At 38.7% G+C, this 23,421-nt stretch overlaps 1 protein-coding gene and 1 long non-coding RNA gene across 3 annotated transcripts in view; one reads left to right on the top strand and one right to left on the bottom strand.

The window, feature by feature from the left end:
- AFG2A (AFG2 AAA ATPase homolog A) overlaps positions 1–17,522 on the top strand; it is a 368,649-nt gene extending 351,127 nt beyond the window's left edge. For both annotated transcript variants that reach the window (XM_007999733.3, XM_007999734.3), the window contains exon 16: positions 7,204–17,522. In XM_007999733.3, coding sequence (XP_007997924.2) covers positions 7,204–7,380 — 177 coding nt within the window. In that variant the 3' untranslated portion in view covers positions 7,381–17,522. The remainder of the gene's footprint in view (positions 1–7,203) is intronic.
- LOC140712023 (uncharacterized) overlaps positions 1–23,421 on the bottom strand; it is an 83,469-nt gene that overhangs the window by 51,434 nt on the left and 8,614 nt on the right. The window lies entirely within an intron of this gene.

Here is a 23,421-nt window from a genome sequence, read left to right on the forward strand (position 1 = left end):
GATCTCGGCTCACTGCAACCTCTGCCTCCCGGGTTCAAGCAATTCTCCTGCCTCAGCCTCCCAAGTAGCTGGAATTACAGGCATGCACCACCACACCTGGCTAATTTTTTGTATTTTTAGTAGAAACGAGGTTTCACCATGTTGGCCAGGCTGGTTGGGTATCAGTTTTTTAGTCAAAATTGAGTAAGATGAAATACTCAGATTTACAGAGCCGACCAAAACGTTTCTGTTTTTACAGCCTAATAGCAAAAGCAATCTTGCTGGTAGCTGGCTAATAATTCATTTCTGTGATCTAGTCTGCAGCCTATGGGGGAAGAGGACAAGATGGTGAAGGGATTAGGGGAAAGCTTCCAAAATCCTTTTTGCCAAAGAAGTTAAAGAGCTTGAGTGACCGAGGTTTTCTCTCTAAACGAGTCAGTTTAACATTCCAGATAGTCTGTGATTCAAACTCATCTATTCACTTATACATCTTCTCAGCAGAGTTCTTTATGGCCTCATGGGAAAAATTCAGCTGAATTCCCCCATCACTGAAACTGTTCCAGACTTTATCTACTTTTGCTTTTTGTTTTTTAGAGACAGAGTCTTGCAGTGTTGCCCAGCGTGGCCTTGAACTCCCGGGTTCAGATGATCCTCCCATCTTAGCCTCCTATGTAGCATGACTACAGGCCCACACCACTACACCCAGCTCCATCTGCATTTTGAATGTGATGTCAGCAGAGTGATGAGCTTGTGGTGGTCCCTGGGTTCGGTGGAGACACACACACGCACGCGCGCGTGTGCGCGCGCACACATACACAGTCTTATCTCATTAGGTTTTCCTATAAACTTTATAGGTAGTAATGAGAAAGGTCCTAGTTTAAATTGAAGGGTTTTTTCCCCTCAGTTTCTGTAGTATTCATTCCCAAATAGAGAGAGAGATGTTGACAAATTTATCTGAAAAGACCTCACTTTTCCAAAGCTTAACACAGAAAGGAAAATCCCATAATCTTAGGTTAGTTTCATCAAGTGAGACAATAAATCTCCATTTGCATAATTTTATTTTAGCAAAGATTCCATTCTAATCCTCCAAAACAATCTACAGTCATGCGCCACATAATGACATTTCAGTCAACAATGGACCAAACACATGATGGTGGTCCCATAAGATTACAATATTATATTTTTGCTGTACCTTTTCTATGTTTAGATACACAAATACTTACCATTGCATTACAGTTGCCCACCTACAGTATTCAGTAACATACTGTACAGGTGTGTAGTGTAGGAGCAATAGGATAGACCCTATAGCCTAGTGTGGAATGGGCTATTACCATCTAGATTTGTGTAAGGACACTATCTACACAACAATGAAAGCACCTAACAATTCACTTCTCAGAACATATCCCTGTTGTTGAGCAACACATGACTATATGTTACTGCACTGTTTGTAAATTTTCTGAAGTCGTGCTCAATTCCAATGCAGTTTTATTTTCTATGACAGTACAACAAAGAAGCTCCTGTTCCTGTGGGATATATTTTGATACCTAAGAAAGCATCTCTCAAATATAACAAAAGCATAGTTGTATTCTTGCTAGAATTTCTAATTAATGTTAGAAATTAGTTCTACAGAAAGAACTAAATGCAGGGTAGTGCTCCAAACTGAAAACATAGCTTGAGATGAACATATATCACAGTATTAAACAATTTTAGTTATTTACTTTCTCTTCATTCCAAGAACTTAAGAAGACCTGACAACATCTAGATCAGGGGTTTCCACCTCCAGGCCATGCACCGGTACTAGTCTATGGCATGTTAGGAACCAGGCCACGCAGCAGGAGGTGAGCAGTGGGCAAGCGAACATTATCATCTGAACTCCACCTCCTGTCAGATCAGTGGCAGCATTAGATCCTCATAGGCGTGGGAACCCTATTGTGAACTGGGCATGCGAGGGATCTAGGTTGTGCACTCCTTATGAGAATCTAATGCCTGATGATCTGAGGTGGAACAAATTCATTCTGAAACCACCCCCACTCCCCCACCCCCTGTCCATGGAAAAACTGTCTTCCACGAAACTAGTCCCTGGTGCTAAAAAGGTTGGGGACTACTTACCTAGATTGTATGAAACATAAGTAATAAAAATACTGTAGATTGGCCATATCTGGGAAAGATGCACATAGCATGCATCTTTTTGAAAATGTACTTGTAGTTAAGTAACTATTCAGTTCAGCAAACATACCTTGACTATTTACATATCCAGAGCACAAGTGCCTTGGCTGCTGCCACTGTTGCTGCCCTTTGACTCCATTAAACACACTGGCCTTCCTTCTGTCCCCCGAGCCTCTCCCCATCTTCTCAGAAACACAAAGAATATGTTTATTCCTTGTGTTTCTGTCCTCCACCCCCTTCCTTTTCCTATTTTGGAACAGGGGAGAGCAAAAGTAAAAAGCTATGCTAATAAGCAAGAGCCATAATGTGCCCTGAGTGAGTTGTTTGGTATCTCCCAAAGTATGTGCCAAAGATCACCAGTAAACCATTTACAGATACTCTGCCAGAAATAGGAAGGGAAGAGTTCTATGGGAAACAATGAGTGTCATTGTCCATTCTGGCTGCCATAACAAAATAACTTAGAATGGGCAATTTATAAATAATACAAATTTATTGCTCACACTTCTGAAAACTGGGAAGTCCAAGATCAAGGTGCCAGCAGATTTGGTGTCTGGTGAGGGCCTATTCCTCATAGACATACCTTCTAGCTGTGTCCTCACATGGTGGAAGGAGCCAAACAGCTCCATCAGGCTTCTTTTGTAAGGGTACTAATTCTGTCAATGAGCACAGAACCCTCACAGCCTAATCACCTCCCACAGGCCTCACTTCTTAATACTAGTAGCATTGGAGATTAAGTTTCAGCATATAAATTTTGGAGAAAAACATTCAGACCATTCCATTGGCTTAAAGAAAATCAAACTGATCATCATTACTAGCCTTTGTAAAACCTTTAAAATTCTATTGTGCACCATGGGGAACAGAATATGTACAGGTTAAGTGTCACTAATCTGAAATCCACAATGCTCCAAAATTCACAACTTTTAAGTACCAACATAACACACAAAAGAAATGCTCATTGGAGCATTTTGGATTTCAAATTTTCAGATTACAAATGTTCAACCAATAAGTAAAATGCAGATATTCCAAAATATGTAACATGTCTAGTCCCAGGCATTTCAGATAAGGAATAATCAACCTGTATAGTGTTGCCCAAAACTTATTTGACCATGGAACACTTCTCCTGAACAGACACTGATTTCTTAAGGGAAATGCTGGCATGGGCCATGAGAAGAGCAGGAGAGCTGCACTTTTCTTGGGAGGTGTTATGTCATATCTTGGAACTCAGGCCACAGTAAGTGGCTCCCAGAGCAAATAGAAACCAGCCATCATGGACATCCTAAGAACTGATCTGTTTCCAGATCTACCATTTTATTTGGGGTAGGAGAAAAGAACCAATAATCCAGTCAATGCTTTTGCTTTTGGAATTTCTACTAAGAAGCCTTTTCATGAGGAAAAAATAAAAACAAAAGGAACTTTTAGGAGTTGCGCTCTGTCAGCTGCTTGTGCATCAGCTGCTTGTGGATTTGGTTCAGAGCTTTAGAGAGGACTGGCATTGACTAGCTTTCACTGTCATTGTGGCCCACATGACTTTGAAAACACTATCATTGTTAATTTTAGTTATATTTGATGGTAGAATTATTATTTTTAAAAAAAATTTCTCCCGTCTACTGAGGCTAGTTCAGTGTAATCCGTGTTTTCTTCTTCCCACCTTGCTGTTTTTCTGCTCGTTTTATTCCCGCTAGTCCTTTTCCTTACCTGTATGCATGTCTCAGTTCTGTTCTTCACACTTTAGTTTCCAAAGCTGTAATTTATTCCTTCTCTCCACACTAAAGCCCTTTCCATTTGCCTCCCTGACAGTACTTCTAATACCATGGCACACACGGCATTTAACTTATGTGCATTCACTACTGGTTTGTGAGCATGGGAAGACAGGTGCTAAGTCTTAGACATGCCTGGATCTTCCACCTGGCTTCATATAGTTATCGCACAGAGTAGCTATTCACTGGATGTTGATTAATGAAAGAATGACTGGCTAATTATTTGTAGTGTCCTGTTTACATTTCCCTCAGTTACTGGCTGTATATTGCTAAGTAAATGTGATAGGAAAGTAAGAGTGGCAGAAGAAGATGACCTTATTGACTAGTTCTTCAGAGCATCCTTTATAAATAAAAATAAACAGAGTAATGTCTATTGAAGCAAGTGTTGAATTCAGGCAGTGTTTCTCCCACCCTAGGACATACAGACAGCTGCACTCCTTCCTCTACGCAGAAGAAGACACGTTCATATGAGGTCCTTGAGTACTCATGTTTCTCTTTTCATTAACTCTCAAAAGTTCTCTAGGTCATCCCTATCTAATCCAAACATTAGTGATCTGGTCAAAACTCTGTCCAGGTTTTCTATATCTCAGAGTTTCATAGTTCTCCAAGCTAGATGGAATGGTTTATTAAGAGTCAGGGGAGTACTAAATATAGTAGGGGAATTTTTTCTCAAATGTTGACATATACTAGAGGCCGCAAGTTACAAACATCCACACTTCAAGTGCTCACTACTTCTCTAACCATAACTGATCACTAATACCTGCTTTGTCACTACCATGTAAGCTACCACAAAACAACAATTTGTAGCTCATAGAAAAATCTATAGAAGCAGGCCGAGCGTGGTGGCTCACGCCTGTAATCCCAGCACTTTGGGAGGCTGAGGCGGGCGGATCACGAGGTTAGGAGATCGAGACCATCCTGGCTAATATGGTGTAACCCCGTCTCTACTAAAAATACCAAAAATTACTCGGTCGTGGTAGCGAGCACCTAGCTAGTAGTCCCAGCTACTCAGGAGGCTGAGGCAGAAGAATCGCTTGAACCCAGGAGGTGGAGGTTGCAGTGAGCGAGATTGCACCACTGCACTCCAGCCTGGTGACAGAACGAGACTCTGTCTCAAAAAAGAGAAAAATATATAGAAGCAAATGTGAAGGAAAGAAAGTGGATCTTCTAAGAGGAATTGCCCAGGGGAACTGACCCTAAGGACAGCCTTCTAGTCCCTAATGATATAACACTTCCCACTACCTACATTTATTTACCATGCTGTGTTGGGCTTCCTGAGGTTCCAGTGATTACAGGAGTATAATCATTTCTTCTTCTGCCAGTTTGATTACTTTGTGTTGAGAGTAGAAGCCTATCTGACAATTGGTTCCCTTCCTCAGATATGCCAGCTGGGCAAACCACCCATCTGGCCATGTGAACCAAAACCCAGAAACTTGGAGAGGTTCCAGGCAGCCTTTTGGTTACCTCTTTTTTTCTCAACCCCTTCTTTTTCCACGCCCCACCCTAGCCACCATGGTACACTTGCTCATCTGACCACTCTATTGGATGTGTTTCCATCAGACTTTACACATACCCCTATTAGCAAGACCACTGCTGTGCAAAAACGGGGAGACATCAGTCATATAGCAAATGAATTAGTACAGTAATTAGTATTTGTGCACTCACATAGTAGGTGCTCAATAAATGTTTCCAACCATTATGTGCCAGGCTCCGTATTCTCTGAGGGAGTCTCAGCTATGAGGTTGGGGGAGGTATGCAGGAGACAGAAAGAGAGCTCCGCCACCTGGCAGGAAATGTAGTGCTCTTTGCCTCTTCCAGTGATTCTTCAGCCTTTTTAGCCTTGCAACCATTGCTTCAAATTCTTGTCCAGATGAAAGAAGTGCTGCTCAGAGGGGTGTGGGAGGAGACTCTTCCCACTTGGTCCCTTCACCTCCCTTTGTAGAGATCCCCTTAGAACACAGTGGAACCATCGGATAGCCAGTTTACCATGCTGGGCATTTCACAGGCTTTTACTGTGCTTATTAATTATCACATTCTTGTTTTCAAAAGAGCTCTTTTTGCACCAGAACATGTGATAAAGTGGTTTTACTAATCCCTTGAAGTTTTGTTTTTTTCCTTCAACAAGATGATAGCCACTCTCTTTTTTCAGAAAAACATTAACATGCATAACCACTATAGTTAACTTCAGTGCTCATTAATGAAGCCCAGAACTAATAGTTACATTGTGGTAATTTGACAAAGCCATCTAAATCTATGCATGTTTTTGAAAGCTCCCTAAACATGCTGCTAAATCCCCTAAAAAGCTACTAAACTGCTTTGGCAGCCATTAGCCTAGCATAAGCAGAGGAACTCTTTTCAGTGAGTGAACAAACAGAGAAAATATGCTGAATGGCTGGACAAATGTGTTTCAGCTGGCCCTTTCATTTACCGATATAAGGGCGCAGTCAATATCAATCACTGTTTTCCCTGTTGCCCTGAAAATCACAATATCTCTTTTCATCCCCCAAGCTCTTTTCACTACCATAATGTGTCTTTAGAATGACACTGGCATCAGCCTGCTTCCGCTGTCTGAAGTCCAGAAAGCTTAAAAACACATTTCAGGATTCTTGAACCTTCCTCCCCTTCCGTTTTCCTACTGCCTCCTCCTTCCTCCCTCTGCATCCATTCCGCCCCCTCCTCAGATTCTTTTCAATTCTTCCAGCTTTCCTGGCTGAGTAAACAGCATTCACTTCTCTGTTCTAATGCAGCTCTCCAAAGTAAATGTTGACAACCCTATCTGATATTCCTGAGATTTAAGAACTCATTAAAGAGATACACATAAAGAAATGCTTTTACATGTGGGTAATACATCAAAGGTTGAAAGGAATGTGGAAACTGCTATGACACGGTGTGTTGATGAGCAGGGCCTCACTCTGTATCAGAATATCTCCCCGCTCTGCCCTCCCTTGACCGTTGGCTCCTGCTATCCCGTGTTAAAAGTATGTGCGTGCACAGCTACCTACCCTTACAGTTAAGAGCAAATGCCCTTAAAAGCAAATGCCACTTCTTAGATATCTTTTGGCACTCCTGGTTCTGAGTACTTAATACATTGCTTTGGGATGAAGGAAAGAACAGAATGCTCTCTATATGATTACGTTTTATCTTTTTGAAAACTTGAGTGGACTAATTCTTGCAGATAAATTTTAGCAATGGGCATTTAGTTGTAGACGTTACCACAGATGAATATTTGGAATATTATGTTTCTAAAAGAGTATTGATTGTTTTCTACCTCCTTTTATTTACTTATTTTTTTAAAATTCAGATTGTAGCCGTCTGCAGAGAGGCAGCTCTTCTGGCTCTGGAAGAAGACATTCAAGCCAATCTCATCATGAAAAGACATTTCACTCAGGCCTTGAGCACTGTGACACCTAGAATTCCTGAGTCATTGAGACGTTTTTATGAAGATTATCAAGAGAAGAGTGGGCTGCATACACTCTGAGAAAATATATATATTCAAAATGATGAAAATCCTTTCCAGAGAAAATTTGTTTCTTTTTAAAATTTTCGAGAGTGTTAAAAAAAATTTTTACTAGGCAAAATGTTTGAAGTATATTCAGTAGAATTTAGGGGCTTTGGTTCTTACAGATTTTCAACTCATGTAAGTACAGTGACAATATCTCTGAGCATAAGTTTCAATCAGTTTTATCTGGAAATTTGTGGTGCGGTTTAAAAATCAAATGTTTAGCGTTTTCATTTGTGACCTAGTCTGTTCATCCCATGAAGCGATTTATTTTTCCAGAATCTGTTTGAGTGTCTTTCTAAAAATCTGTTTTTGAGTGTCTTTCTAAAATGCCAAACGTGTTGGCATCAATTTTATACAGGGATATTAAAAAATGTATGTGGATAAATTTTTTTTAATCTTTATTTTTGAAGGCCAGTCAGTAATTTGGCCCAATGTGCCAGCCAGGCTTATGTGGCCTTGTTTTCAAATATGCATATATGTGTTATTAAAATTCATAGATGCATTTTTACTTTAGTCTTCTTAATCTCTACCTATGGCCAAAAAAAAATTTTGAGAGATATTTTGAATAATACAATGCCCTTTGAAAGTTAGAAAACAAAATGTAAGTGTAAGCCCACTCTAAGCCTAGAGCAGTAGGCTTGGGATTTTGTTGTTGTTGTTTTGTCTTGTTTTTTTGTTTGTTTGTTTGTTTTTGAGACAGAGTCTCACTCTGTCACCTAAGCTGGAGTGCAGTGGCAAGATCTCAGCTCACTGCAACCTCCGCCTCCTGAGTTCAAGCAATTCTCCTGCCTCAACCTCCTGAGTAGCTGGAATTACAAGCTTGCACCACCACACGCAGCTAATTTTTGTATTTTTAGTAGAGACAGCATTTCACCATGTTGGCCAGGCTGGTCTCGAACTGCTGGCCTCAGGTGATCCACCCACCTCAGCCTCCCAAAGTACTAGGATTATAGGCATGAGCCACCGCACCTGGTCAGGTTATTTTTCTTTTTAATAAAATGCTATTAATAAATCATATGACGCACTCATGTTTTTACTTAACATATTTTCAGGGTACTAGTAAACTTTTTAGTTCAAAGATAGACCAAATTGTACTCTTTTTTTTTTTTTTTTTTTTTTTGAGACAGGAGTCTCGCTGCCCTGTCGCCCAGGCTGGAGTGCAATGGCGCTATCTAGGCTCACTACAAGCTCTGTCTCCTGGGTTTACTTATGCCATTCTCCTGCCTCAGCCTCCCGAGTAGCTGGGACTACAGGTGCCCGCCACCATGCCTGGCTAATTTTTATTTTTATTTTTATTTTTATTTTTATTTTGTATTTTTAGTAGAGATGGGATTTCACCATGTTAGCCAGGATGATCTCGATCTCCTGACCTCATGATCCACCCGCCTCGGCCTCCGGAAGTGCTGGGATTACAGGCATGCGCCACCACGCCCAGCTGCCAAATTGTACTCTTAAGCATATTAAGTTGCATTCTAAATATGTATATTTATGCTTCTTATTGTTTATCCTCAGGATTTCTTCACACTTTATTACTTCATAAATACTCTTGAAAAAGCTTTCAGAAAGTGATTCTCTGACTTCAGATCAGAAACTGGCAATGGGAAGAATGTGCACTTAAACTTGATCGCTGTAGCTCTTTGAAAATTCCCAGAAAGACAGATCAGACAAGAAATACCTGATTATCAAAATAATGGGCTACACAGTTTTGTAGTGGCATATGTTCCTTGTTGTTTGTTTGTTTGTTTGTTTGTTTGTTTAGAGACAGGGTCTTGTTCTGTTACCCAGGCTGGAATGCAGTGGCAAGGTCATAGCTCACTACAGCTTCAAACTCCTGGAGCTCAAGTGATCCTCCTGACTCAGCCTCCTGAATAGCTAGGAAAACAGGTGCACACTGCCATGTCTGGCTAATTTTTTTTTTAAACAGAGAGAGAGTCTTGCTGTGTTGTCCAGGCTGGTCTCCAACTCCTGGCTGCGGGTGACCCTCCTGCCTCAGCTTCCCAAAGTGCTGAGATTACAGGTGTAAGCCACCATGCCCAGCCTGTGGTGACATATATTCTGAAGTCACATCTCAAATATTTCATCCTCAAATATATTTACATCCTCAAAAATACCAGATTTTCAAGACAACACTGGTTTACCAGTACATAAACCCACCCAGGGGTCAAAGAATATTACCATTTAAAACTGTGTTGTCAAATACAATAACCATTAATTATATCTGACAATTTTAATTAAATTAATTAAAATTAAATAATATTTATGAACTAGTTTATCAGACATATCAGCCACATTTCAAATGCTTAGTAGCCACATATGGCAAGGGTCTGCCTCACTGGAGAGAGTAGAAAACATTCCCATCATTCAGAAGGTTCTCTTGGACGCTGCAGATCTGGAAAATAAGACTTCCATATCGAAATAAATACAACCTCAAAACTTTTATGCTCTGTGTTCCCTTTAGTTGTTATTTACATAGAAAATCATGAAAAGAGAGAGGACCTTACCTTCTTCCCTATTAAATATATGGCTAAGGGCATAAGAAAATAAGAGGAAAACTTATCCCTCAGGGCCTAAACAAGAAAATGAAAGACATCTCATTCCCAATAAAATAAAAACCAGAAGCTTGAAATGACCCTGGGGCAGGAGGCTGGGTGGTGGGGAGGAGGGTAGCAGTCCCAATCAACAAGTTTAGATATTAATGGCCACTCAAAGCCCTCAGCCCATATAACATGAAGTTACAACTGAGCTCTGCACATAATGCTCAAGCTCTTTAATAACCAGCACTCTCAGCACAAGGGTAGACAAGAAAAGAAAAATCTCCTGCTGGCCAGGAAGACCACAAGGAGCCTTTCTGACTTGGCCTGTGCTTTTGATTTTTAAAACATTTTTTAAAAGAGGCCTCTCGAGGCCGGGCGCGGTGGCTCACGCCTGTAATCCCAGCACTTTGGGAGGCCAAGGCGGGGAGATCACGGGGTCAGGAGATCAAGACCATCCTGGCTAACACGGTGAAACCCCGTCTCTACTAAAAATTCAAAAAATTAACTGGGCATGGTGGCGGGCGCCTGTAGTCCCAGCTACACCGGAGGCTGAGGCAGGAGAATGGCGTGAACCCGGGAGGCGGAGCTTGCAGTGAGCTGAGATCTCGCCACTGCACTCCAGCCTGGGCGACAGAAGGAGACTCCATCTCAAAAAGAAAAAAAAAGAGGCCTCTCTGAGAATTCTGACTATGAGCTTACCTGCCCATGACTTCAGGATTTGAATTCACACTGCCTTCAAATTCATGAAACCTCAAAACCTACAAATTAACTTAAAAACGAGGAGCCAACCTACAAATGCCCTGGAGGTAACTAGCACTTGCATTAGTTAAAGGAATGTATCCTCATCTTACAGGATTCCAAAAGCTAATGCCCGGCTTACCAAGGGCTTGTAATCTCACAGGATGTGAAGCAGTGGGTCCTCAGATCTGCTGATGGGAGCATAGATTGGTACAACCACTTTGGAAGGCAACTAGCTATCTAGCAATGTTGAAGACCCTACAATCTAATGGTTCTCCTAGGTGCATATCCCAGAGCAAGTCTCACATTGGTGCAGTGCGATAGCGAACAGGAAAGTTCATAGCACCATTATTTTTAAGTAGTAAGAACCTGGAAACAATCTAAATATCCATCAATAATAGATTCATATGATAGGCATACAATGGAATACTGTGGCAATAAAAAATATTTGGAGCTACATATGAAATAGGGATGAAACAGATTAACAAAGAATAATGTTTTAGAAGAATCTGATATTTAAAATTTGAAGCATGAAAAATATATGTTTATGGGGGCATATATAGTGGAAGAATAAATGAAAAGAAAAGCACCAAATACTGGCAAAGAATTTCCTCAGGGGAGAAAAGTCAAGCTGCTTCAATTGTGTCAGTAATGTTTCATATCTTAAGGTGGACGATGGGAATATAGGTGCTGATTTAATATAGTCTGTACTTTTTGTGTACCTAAATATTGCATGATAATTTTTTAAAGATGGGCCTTAAACCAATACAGTCATACCATTTAACTCAGTTCCATGAATTTACAATGCAATCCACAGTGCCCACAACCCCATGTTTCTGGAAAATCAGGAGTACTGGGTACAATGGAATAAAATGCAAGAAGGCAAATAAGAGATCAGGCTTTCAGGACCTAGGAAACAAATTGAGAGAAATTTGTTGCTGAAAGTAATGTCTAGATGACACTCTCATTACCTGACAGGATGGGAGACATTATGTCTGGGAATAAGACATCTATTTCCATAGCACTGTAGCCCTGCAAAGGAATTGGAAGTTATGAATTTTTAAAGATTTTAGAATATTATATCTTTAGTCTCTCATAAGCCAGTTATTTATATCTCCACATAGCCCATTATTACCATTGAAAAGGCATGCAATTCTTCTATTTGAAGCTTGTTCCCTTTTTACAAAAGAACTGGTAAAAATCTGAGTCACACAAAAGAGCAGGTCAGGTGTCACTAATAACAGTTTACCTCAGCTTCATCTCTATGAAGGTTTTACTTCTAATCCCAGAGTGTCATGTTTATGTATTTACAAGAGTGTATGAAAGCTGGGCATGTTGGCACACACCAGTAGTCCCAGCTACTCAGGGGGTTGAGGTGAGAGGATCACTTGAGCTCAGGAGTTTGAATCCAGCCTGGTCAATGTAGCGAGATCCTATCTCTTGAAAATAAAAAAAAAGGAAAACAGTATATGATCCTATTATTTAGGTTTGTGTGTGATAGAATACATGGTATGTAGTTCACAGAAAATTTAAGTTCAGCAAGGAAAGAAAATGGCCAGCTTCCTGTCTTAGGAAGACAATTTACTTTTTGGCATCTGTTTGGTCGAAAGTTTGCCTTTGATCCAGATTCTTTCGGATGTCAGGGATATTCACATTGACATGTCTTTTCAGTGTTCCAGGAGATTTTAGTTTGAATAGTACAATTTTTTCTTCTTACAACAAAACTTAGAGTGGCTTCTAACTTATTTCTTCATGGCCAAGAAACTATCCTAACTCAGCTTGATAAATATTTAGTTCTGTCTTATTTCTAATGTGTAAAACAGGTTTTAAAAATAATATAGAGATTTTGCATTTATAAAAAAAGATTTAATTTATAGAACCAAACTTGAACATATGTTTAATTTAGCCTAATCAGAAGGTTACAGAAAAAGTTGCTGTAAAGATAGAATAAAAGTGTTGTACTGGTCTGTTTTTACTGAAGTTCCAGAATGTGAGGTTATTAGAGTCTTGGCTTATTGTGTCATGTTTTCCTGAATGCTTCCTTTGATGATGAGCACACAGCAAAGCATCCTTTGATATTATGTATGGATTAAATTAACACTGGTTTCCAAATGTGGTCCACATAGAAATTCTAATGTTACAAAATTGCCTTTCTTCCTTGGATTTTCATTTTAACAGTTGTGTGCATACATAGACCTTTTACCTAATGTCTTTATCAAATATACCCCTTACTCCAGTAAATTTTAGCAGAAAGAGATGTTACAGGGTTTTGAGAGTCCTGCAAAATCATATGGAAATTTGTAGACTCCTCTTTCAGGATTTAGTGATAAACATTTCTGGAAGGATGGTTCCTTTTTCAGGATTTAGTGATAAACATTTCTGGAGAGATAGTTAAGTGTCACACCCACACACAGCAAAACCCAAGGATATGAAAATTAAAAACAAAAATAGAAACAGAATTTATCTATGCTTAAAATAGGGAACAAATATAACACATATTACAGATTTCAATTTTGGACCAACTTAAAAAGGATCCAGGAAGTTTTACATGTACTGTGCTTGACAACACATTCAGTGTGATAGGAAATACCTTGTTTACTTGGTTTCAATACACCATCAATTGTAAGCCTCACTATTTAAAAACATCTTCTTCTAGAAAAAAGATAAAGTACTATAATATTGATTTGCATGTTAGTAATATTACATACTGATTCCAGAAACATTAAAATGTGAACAATATGTACAATAAAAATCAATGAAATACAGTTAAATGCAAAGGAAATTGACATGTAATAATACATTCAAATATTTTATCATACACCCACAGCCATTTAAATATTACTTGCACACAACATAATTATAGGCAATAAGAAAATTGCAACAAGCAAATAGGAGAATTAAAGATACTGAATGCAGATTATTTTGGGGCAATGAATAATCACAAAGCGAAATATCCCAAATGAAAATAGCAGGGGAACTATGCCAAAAATGTGGGGCGAGGGGGAAGGTTGGGAGGAGGAGAGAAACAAAACATCAAAAGAAAGCTGGGGTACATTTGGAAGAAGGAATATTTTCTGAGAAAAGAGGAAAAAAGTTTAGAATACAATGGCTTTGAAGTCCCAAAAAAAGTTAAGAAAACATGGATGATGTGATTCAGAAGATAAAATAATTGAGTCAGATTTAAAGAGAATTAACAGCAAAGGAAAAGGATTAAGAAGAAAAATAATACTCTAATGTAGCCTTTGATTCAGAAGTTCCACATCAAACCATTTATCATTCAGATATACTTCCACAATTACAAAATGATATGTATAAAAATTTTTCATTACAGCTTTGTTAAAATATTTGACACAATTCAATTATCCATAAGGGCTATGTAAATAAAGTATGGTACATCCATATAATGGAACATTATGCTGCTATAAAAAAGAAAAAGTTAGGACCTAGTATAGACATTATCTCCAAGATACAGTGGATCTGAATACTAACTAATAACAAATATGTTTAAACTCTGCAAATAGAGAATGCACATCATTTTATACTCATGATACATATAACTATAGGGTACATGCACACACGTATATAACAATGTATTTGCTAAAGTAGATATGGTGCAGAATGTACTTTATAACTACCATGACATAAAACTAAGTAATGTAGAAACAACAATTACAACAAAAATCAACCAATTAAAAGCTCAAAACTAATTTTTAAGTGATTCCTTAAAGAAGAAATCGACGTCAAAATTGGAGAATATCTAGAAAATAATAATGAAAGTACTGTATGTTAAAATCTATGGGCCACAATTAACATTCTACACAGGATAATTTGTACACCTGAACGCTTTCCTTAATAGAATAAGATTAACTGAATTAAGCATTCTACTAAAAACTTACATTTTTTAAAAAACTACGCAACCTCAAAAAAATGTAAAAGCTGAAATCAATAAATTAAAAAACAGTAGAAGTGGTCAGTCCAACAGCTCATTCTTTGAAAAACAAACTCTAAAACAAAACAAATCATTCTTTTTCGTGTTCGACAGAATGATCCTCCAAGTATGTCCATGTCCTAATCCTCAGAACCTATGCATGTGTTTGTTATATAGCCTTCAGATGGCAAAAGGAACTTTGCAGATGTGATTACATTAAGGATCTCGATAGGAGATTCGCCTTAATTTTTCTAGTAGGCCCAGTGTAGTCACAAGGATCCTTATGAGGGAAAGATGGAGGCAAGAGAATCAGTCAATGAAGCAAAGGTCAGAGAGAGAGATTTGAAGATGCTCCACAGCTGGATTTGAGGATGGAGAAAGTGCCCACAAGCCAAAGAAAGGAGGTGGCCTCTGGAAGCTGGAAAAGTCTAGGAAAGGGATTCTTCCCTAATGCTTCTAAACCACAGCTCTACCAACATCTTGATTTCAGCCCCATTTTATAGACTCATTTCAGACTTCTGACCTCCAGAACTGTGAGATAATACATTTGTGTTTTAATCCACTAATTTGTGATATGTTACAGCAGAAATTGAAAATTACTACACTTTCTAGATTGCTTTTTAAAAGATAACAAAAACATCTGTAGCATTTTGATATACCAATGACAATCAAGCTGAGAATCAAATGGAGAACACAATCCCATTCACAATAGCTACAAAGAAAAAGTAAAATATCTAGGAAGATACTTAACCAAGAAGGTGAAAAATCTCCACAAGAAAAACTACAAAACACTGATGAAAGAAAGCATAGATGATACAAACAGATGGGGAAAATGTCATATTCATAGATTGGAAGAATTAATATTGTAAAAATGACCATACTGCCCAAAGCAATCTACAGACATAGTGCAATCCCTATCAAAATGCCAACATCATTTTTCACAGAATTAGAACAATCTTAAAATTAATATGTAACCAAAAAGGAGTCCAAATAGCCAAAGCAATCTTAAGCAAAAAGAACAAAGCTGCTGGCATCACATTATCTGACCTCAAACTATACTACAAGGATATAGTAACCAAAACAGCATAATATTGGTATAAAAACAGATCAATGGAACAGAATAGAGAACTCAGAAATAAAGCCACATATCTTTGATAAAGCCAACAATCTTTGACAAAGCTGACAAAAACATACACTGGAGAAAGGACACCCTTTTCAGTAAATGGTGCTGGGAAAATTGGATTGCCATATATGTAAGAATGAAACTGGACCCCTACCTCTCACCATATACAAAAACCAACTCAAGGTGGGTCTCAAACTTAAATGTGAGACCTGATACTGTAAAAATACCAGAAGAAAACCTAGGGAAATTTTCTGGACATTGGTCTAGGCAAAGAATTCATGACTAAGACCTCAAAAGCACAAGCAACAAAAACAAAAATAGACATACGGGACTTAAGTAAACTAAAAGGCTTCTGCAGAACAAAAGGACAGAGTGAACAAACATTCTGAAGAATGGGAGAAAATATTTGCAAACTACGTATCCAACAGAGAACTGATACTCAGAATTTACAAGGAACTCAAATAACAACAGCAACAAAATAACCCCATTTAAAAGTGGGCAAACTGGTGGGAATATAAACTAGTACAACCACTATGGAAAACAGTGTGGAGATTCCTTGAGGAACTAAAGGTAGAACTACCATTTGATCCAGCAATCTCACTAGTGGATATCTACCCAGAGGAAAATAAATCATTATACGAAAAAGATACTTGTTCATGCATGTTTATAGCAGCATAATTCACAATTGCAAAAATGTGGAACCAACCAAAATGCCCATCAATCAACGAGTGGATAAAGAAACTGTGGGAGGTGTGTGTGTGTGTGTGTGTGTGTGTGTGTGTGTGTGTATGTATATACCATGGAATACTGCTCAGCCATAAAAAGGATTGAATTAATGGCATTCAAAGCAACCTGGATGGGATTGCAGACTGTTATTCTAAGTGAAGTAACTCAGGAATAGAAAACCAAACATCATATGTTTCTCACTTATAAGTGGGAGCTAAGCTATGAGGATGAAAAAGCATAAGAATCACACAATGGACTTTGGGGACTCAGGAGGAAAGGATGGGAAGGGGGTGAGCAATAAAAGACTACAAATTGGGTTCAGTGTATACTGCTTGGGAAATGGGTACACCAAAATCCCACAAATCACTGAAGAACTTATGTAACCAAATACTACCTGTTTCCCAAAAACCTATGGAAATAAAAAAGTTTAAAAATAAATAAAAAGTGAGCAAAGAACATGAATAGACATTTTTCAAAAAAAAAAAAAATGATCAACAACCATATGAAAAAATGCTCAACACCACTAATCATCAGAGAACTCCAAATTAAAACCACAATGAGATATCATCTTACCCCAGTCAGAATGGCTGTTATTAAAAAGACAAAAAAAAAAAAAAAAAAAAAGACATTGGTGAGGCTGCAGAGAAAAGGGAGTGCTTATACACTGTTGCTGGGAATATAAATTAGTATGTCTGTGGAAAACAGTATGGAGATTTCTGAAAGAACTGAAAGAACTACCATTCAATCCTGCAGTCCCCCTACTGGGGATATACCCAAAAGAAAAGAAATCGTTATGTCAAAAAGATACCTGCACTCATGTTCATAACAGGACTATTCACAATAGCAAAGGTATGGAATCAACCTAAGTGCCCATCAGCAGATGAGTGGATAAATAAATTGTGGCATATATTTTACCATGGTATACTATTCAGCTATAAAAAACATTGAAATATCTTTTGCAGCAACATGGATGGAACCGGAAGCTGTTATCTTAAGTGAAAATTCAGAAAAATACTGCATGTTCTCACTTCTAAATGAAAGCTAAATAAAGCACACACATTGGAGACTTGGAAGTGTAGGAGGGTGGGAGGGGGTGAGGGATGGGAAATTACATAATTGGTACAATGTACAGTATTCGAGTGATGTTTATACTAAAAGCCCAGACTTCAACACTATGCGGCAAATCCCTGTAACAAAACTGCACTTACCGTCCCTAAATTTATACAAAAATAAAGACAATAAAACCACAAATAAAATTATTAAGAAGGAACCACATTTATGAAGGAAATAAAAAGTTTGGTTACCTATGCTAATAAAAACACTGGTGATTTTTTTGTTGTTTTTTTTGTTTTTGAGACAGAGTCTCGCTCTGTCACCCAGGCTGGAGTGCGGTGGCACGATCTCAGCTCACTGCAACCTCCACCTCCCAGGTTCAAGGGATTCTCCTGTCTCAGCCTCTTGAGTAGCTGGGACTACAGGGGCCTACCACCACGCCTGGCTATTTTTTGTATTTTTAGTAGAGATGGGATTTCTCCATGTTGGCCAGGCTGCTCTGAAATTCCTGACCTCAGGTGATCCACCTGCCTCGGCCTCCCAGAGTGCTGAGATTACAAGCTTGAGCCACCACGCTCGGCCTGAAATTGATTTTTATACAGCTACTTCTCAAAACATCCTTCAGCACAGATGACTTTATATGCAAAAATTTATTCAGATTTTTCAACCCAGTCATTGTTATGCTATTTTAACTGTTGATGGCATAAAGAGAAAGCAAGTTTTTCTAGTTCTTGTTATGACTAAAATGGTGCTAAGCCCCCTTTCAGTAACTAGGTATCGAAGTCTCTAAAAGAAGGACCTAAAAAATTATTACTCAAATCAAATAATCATTTAACATATGAATAAATCCGAGTAGAAAACAATAAGTCGGTCTTGGAATTTAACATCATTTCTCATTTAAAAAAAAAAGTAAGGATAACATTAACATGTTAAAAATAACATTCCTAAACCTATAGCTAATAACATAAATATCAGAAGCTAGAACAAAGGTCCATTATCCCCACTTTTGTTCATTATTCTTTGAGCACAAGTCCATGCAGTCCAACCAGGGAATAGAGTCAGAACCCCAAAATAATTAACTGAAGGATTATGTAAATATGTCCCCATACCTAACTGTTGTAACAAAATAAGGTCACATTTCCTTTCATACTCAATGTATGTCTTTGAGTCTTTCTCCCACCAATCACCACAAGCCTTCTACCAATTTCACTTCCTCAAATACTTTCTGGGACTCACTCCCTGATTAGTACTTTAAGTTTCTTAAGTATATGTTGGCAGGAGCTTAACACCTGCTCTCCACTGCCAACTTCACCCCCATTCCACATTCTTCCCCAGCCTGAGAAGCCACTCCGTATCCCCAGGCCCCTGGTGCTGCCTGCTAACAAGCTTCTCCAGGTCTGCCCACCATGAACATCATAATGTTATGGTGCAGAGTCGTTTCATTCAATTGTCTCAAGCATTTTCATTGTAGAAAGAGATCTTTGTTTTTATTTTTTAATAACTAAAATTTACGTTGACTTTTTTAACCAAGAATCTTTGCCTCCAAGATAAATTTTTTCTCTATCTTGAGAACAACAGTAAACAACATCAGGAAGTTTTAAAACTGCTTTTAGATTATCACGGTTCCAGAAATGTTGTATTTTGTATTTCAGTATTAAAGGAGCATGTTCCCTTTATAAGCCCTGGAGTTCAGTAAACTGGATTCTTGGCTAGTGTCTCCACAAAGTGGATACGAAAAGGAAGAGAATGTGGACACATCAAAAGGACACCTCGTCAGTTGAGAAAGGCCTATTCAAGAAGCAGTAACAGAGGATCATGAGGATGAACCAATCCAGTAAAGGCCCTTGAATGTAGTTCCTAGTGGTTCATTAGTGACTTTTAAGGAAGCAGTATCAATGGGATAATGAATAAAGGGTAAATAGGGGTTGCACTATGAGTTACATAATTTGTTTTTTCAAAAATTGTTAATATAACAAGTGTGTCAGTTATTAAGTTCTCCTATCCCCAAACCCAAGCTTCTAAACTTTGCTTTGGGGTGCTAATGCGGACACTAGACAAGTAGGAAGGAGGAACTTGTTCCTCTTTGTTTCCTGCAGACCCCACGGGTCTTTCCTGCTTGTTTCCTAAGCATCCCCTGACCATGGTATTTTTTTCCCCTTTTTAACCCTGACAGTAGCAGTCCCCTCCCACAGCAATGACTGAATCCAGCTTTTGCAAATTCAGCCTTACTGTGCTTTCCCCTCCCCTACACATCCCAACACTGGGAGAGAGAATGTTTGTGGGTGTGGATTCTAAAGGTATTAGACCAAGGTGGATTTAATGCAACACTGGAATCAGCTGAATTTATTGATATAGTTGCATTCACCAGAGATTCTGGATTAAATGTTTTAGTTTGGATAGCTGCAAGTGGCTCTATTAGGTTACTTTTTCATTTACTTATTTACTTGTTTGTCTGTTGCTTATTTTGCCTCACTGCTCCATGTGGCTAGGGATTTTTATCTGTTTTATTTGCTGCTATATTTCGGCATTGGAATCACACCTGATATACAGTACGTAATAAATATTTGTTAAAGGAATAAATAAATGAACACTATGCTGAAAGTAAAATTAGGGGAAATATTTACTTGGTCTTTTCTAGTCTTCTGAAAAGGCTTGCCAAATAATTTCATGCCACATTAACTATTTGGCTGTAATAATTATTGCTCGTGATGATCTTAATATATATGTGCCCTTTTATTTTAGGAAGTATTTTGATGCATGCCGGGCTTAAAACCTAGATGACAGGTTGATGGGTGCAGCAAACCACCATGGCACATGTATACCTATGTAACAAACCTCTGCACATGTATGCCAGAACTTAAAGTAAACAGAAAAAAAAGAAGAAATTAATTTGTTTCCTACATTCATCAGTTGTTCAAATATTGCCTTTAAAAAGCACACGGTCAAAAGCTTTTCTGAAGGCTCTCATGACATAAACAACTTACAAACAAACAAAAATATACTCGACGATATTCAGACTTGGAAGTAAGTTATATAAGCTGGTTCCACCATAAGTATACATCTTTATTTCCCACCAGCCTCAAACAGTGTCTCCTACATTGCCAAACACGTTGAACCTTTAGACTTTATCCAGTTTCCAGTAGAAAGTCAGCGTAAGGTACTGAGTTCTAAGTACCTTAGATGGTAGAACTAAGGTACTGAGTTCTACCGTCTACCATCTATGGCGCTTCTCCCGTTTCTAATCTCATGGCATTCTTTTAGCTGAAAGCATGTCTTTCCTCTCCCCAGGATGCCAGTTTTCAGTTTGGTATTCACATGAAAGACCATGAGTTCACTTGGTTGGTTGTCTGAAACTTGGGCTCAGCAATGGCCTGTGTTTAATAAGACTGAGACCCCAGAGCTTTCCTGGCATAATGAAGACAAAGGACGCTAGCCCTAGATCCAGACCTAGTAAGTGGCAGAGACAGGAAAGATTACAGGGTTCAGGGCCTCAGGTGGGCTTGACCCTGGATGAGAGCACAAAGAAATTTCCTGTGGTTACAGTGGGGAAGGCAGGGTAGAGGATAATGGGGCAGATGGAGAGCATTTGGCAGAAACATAGGACTGTTTTTCTCAATGAAATAGGAAGCAGAGCTCTCAGCTGAGTATACGGATGAAAGAGGAGACTTTGGAGGTTTGAGAAGAGAGAGTGAATGGCCCATAAATGTGTAGGAAGATGGCCAGGCAGCACTAAGGGCCTGCTGAGGTCAGTGGTCAGGAAATTAGGGCACCAAGAATTTCCTGTCATTGATCAAATTCTTACATTTCATCTCAAATTCATGTCTTTTTTTTCTTTAGTTTTCCTGAAACCAGTCCCCAATTTCATCTCCAATTTCCATTATAAGTGAAGGAAAGTTATTTGGCCTCTATGCCAAATCTTAAAACATGACATTCTTTTTTCTTTGCATATTTCCAGAAAAATATTTCTGTGGCCTTCTCTGCTTCACCTCCTCCATTTAACTTCTCAGTAGGAGTTCTTCAGAAAAGTTGATGAGACTGATTGAGCAAATGGAAAAGAACCCACTGGCTGAGAGTCAAAGAAGGATGTTGCCATTCCAGCTGCTCCAACTAAGACTTCTGAGGTTCAGTCTAGAGAGAAATCAAGTCCTGTGCCTCCCAGATTCACCTTGAACAAGTCACCACTTTATCCCTCCACATCACTCTCATTTTAGCAATAAAATATTAAGTAAAAGCTAGGAGTTGGAGGAATCATTCAAACAGATATTAAAACATTACCACACATTTTTAAACATTTCTTAAATCACAAAGTCCCAACTTCTGTAAAATTTTGAGATTTGGGTAGGTTTTTCTCACAAAAAGTTGATCTACCTAAAAATATATTACAGTGATGTTATAGCACAGAGTTGGGCTATACTAACCCAAAGAATTGTAAGGATTTTTCCAGTGGCTTTGGGTGTACTTCGTACTTTTCACCCTCTTGGGGTGGGTGCGAGTTCATCATTGCAGAGCCCACTAGCCCTGGAAACAGTCCAGTAGGATCAAGGACATTTGTCCAATTCTCTGGGCAGAAGTTGTCCATCATTATCTGCCTGTGTCAGTTTCTCCTCTGGTTTTAGTGAATGGGAAGGTCCACATGCCCCTATTCTTTTCTCCCCTTCACTGGTGATTCACTGGAGGTGGAGAATGATGGACTTTCCCATCTCCACCACCAGTTTAGCTGTCAAGCTTTCTGTATGCATGCACATCTCATTTTATTGCACTTAGCCTTACTGTGCTTCATAGACACTAAATTTTTACAAATTGAAGGTTATGGCAACCCTGCATTGAACAAGTCTATTGGCATTGTTTTTCAATAGCATCTGCTCACTTTGTGTCTGTATTACATTTTGGTTATTCTAGTAATATTCCAAACTGTTTAATTTTTATTATACCTGTTATGTTGTTCTGTGATCAGTGCTGTTTGATGTTATTATTGTAATTTTATTGGGGTCCCATGAACCACATCTGTAAGATATAGGGAACTTAATCACAAAATGTGTATGCTCCAACTGCTCCACCAACCAGCTCCTCTTTCCCTCTAACTGGGCTTGCCTGTTCCCTAATATACAACAACATTGAAAGTAGGCCAATGAATAACCCAACAATGTTCAAGTGTTCGAGTGAAAGAAAGAGTCATACATCTTCCACTTTAAATAAAAAATTAGAAATGATTAAGCTTCATGAGGAAGGCATGTTGAAAGCCAACACAGGCCAAAAGTTATATCTCATATCTCTGGCACCAAACAATTAACCAAATTGTGAATGCAAAGGAAACGTTCTTGAAGAAAATTAAAAGTGCTACTCCGGTGAACACGTGAATGCTAAGAAAGCGAAACAGCCGTATTGCTGATTTGGAGAAAGTTGAGTAGTCAGGATAGAAGATCAAACCAGCCACAACATTCCCTTAAGCCAAAGCCTAATCCAGAGCAAGGCCCTAACTCTCTTCAATTCTCTTAAGGTGGAGCGATGTAAGGAAGCTGCAGAAGAAAAGTTGGAAGCTAGTAGAGCTTGGTTCATAAGGTTTAGGAAAAGAAGCCATCTCCGTAACAAAAGTGTAAGGTGAAGCAGCAAGTGGTGAGGTCAAAGCTGCAGCAAGTTATCCAGAAGATCTACCTAAAACTATGCAGCCAGAAAGGAGAAGTCAATTCCTGGCTTCAAAGCTTCAAAGAACAGGCTGACCCTCTTGTTAAAGGCTAAGGCAGCTGGTTACTTTAGGTTGAAGCCAATGCTCATTTGCCATTCCAGAACTTCTAAGGCTCTTAAGATTTATACTAAATCTATCCTGCCAGTGCTCTAAAAATGGACAGCAAAGCCTCGCTGACAGCCCATCTATTTACAGCATGGTTTATTGAATATTTCAGGTATACTGTTGAGAT

The sequence above is a fragment of the Chlorocebus sabaeus genome, chromosome 7 (assembly GCF_047675955.1).
Source record: "Chlorocebus sabaeus isolate Y175 chromosome 7, mChlSab1.0.hap1, whole genome shotgun sequence".
In the NCBI taxonomy this organism is placed as follows: Eukaryota; Metazoa; Chordata; class Mammalia; order Primates; family Cercopithecidae; genus Chlorocebus; species Chlorocebus sabaeus.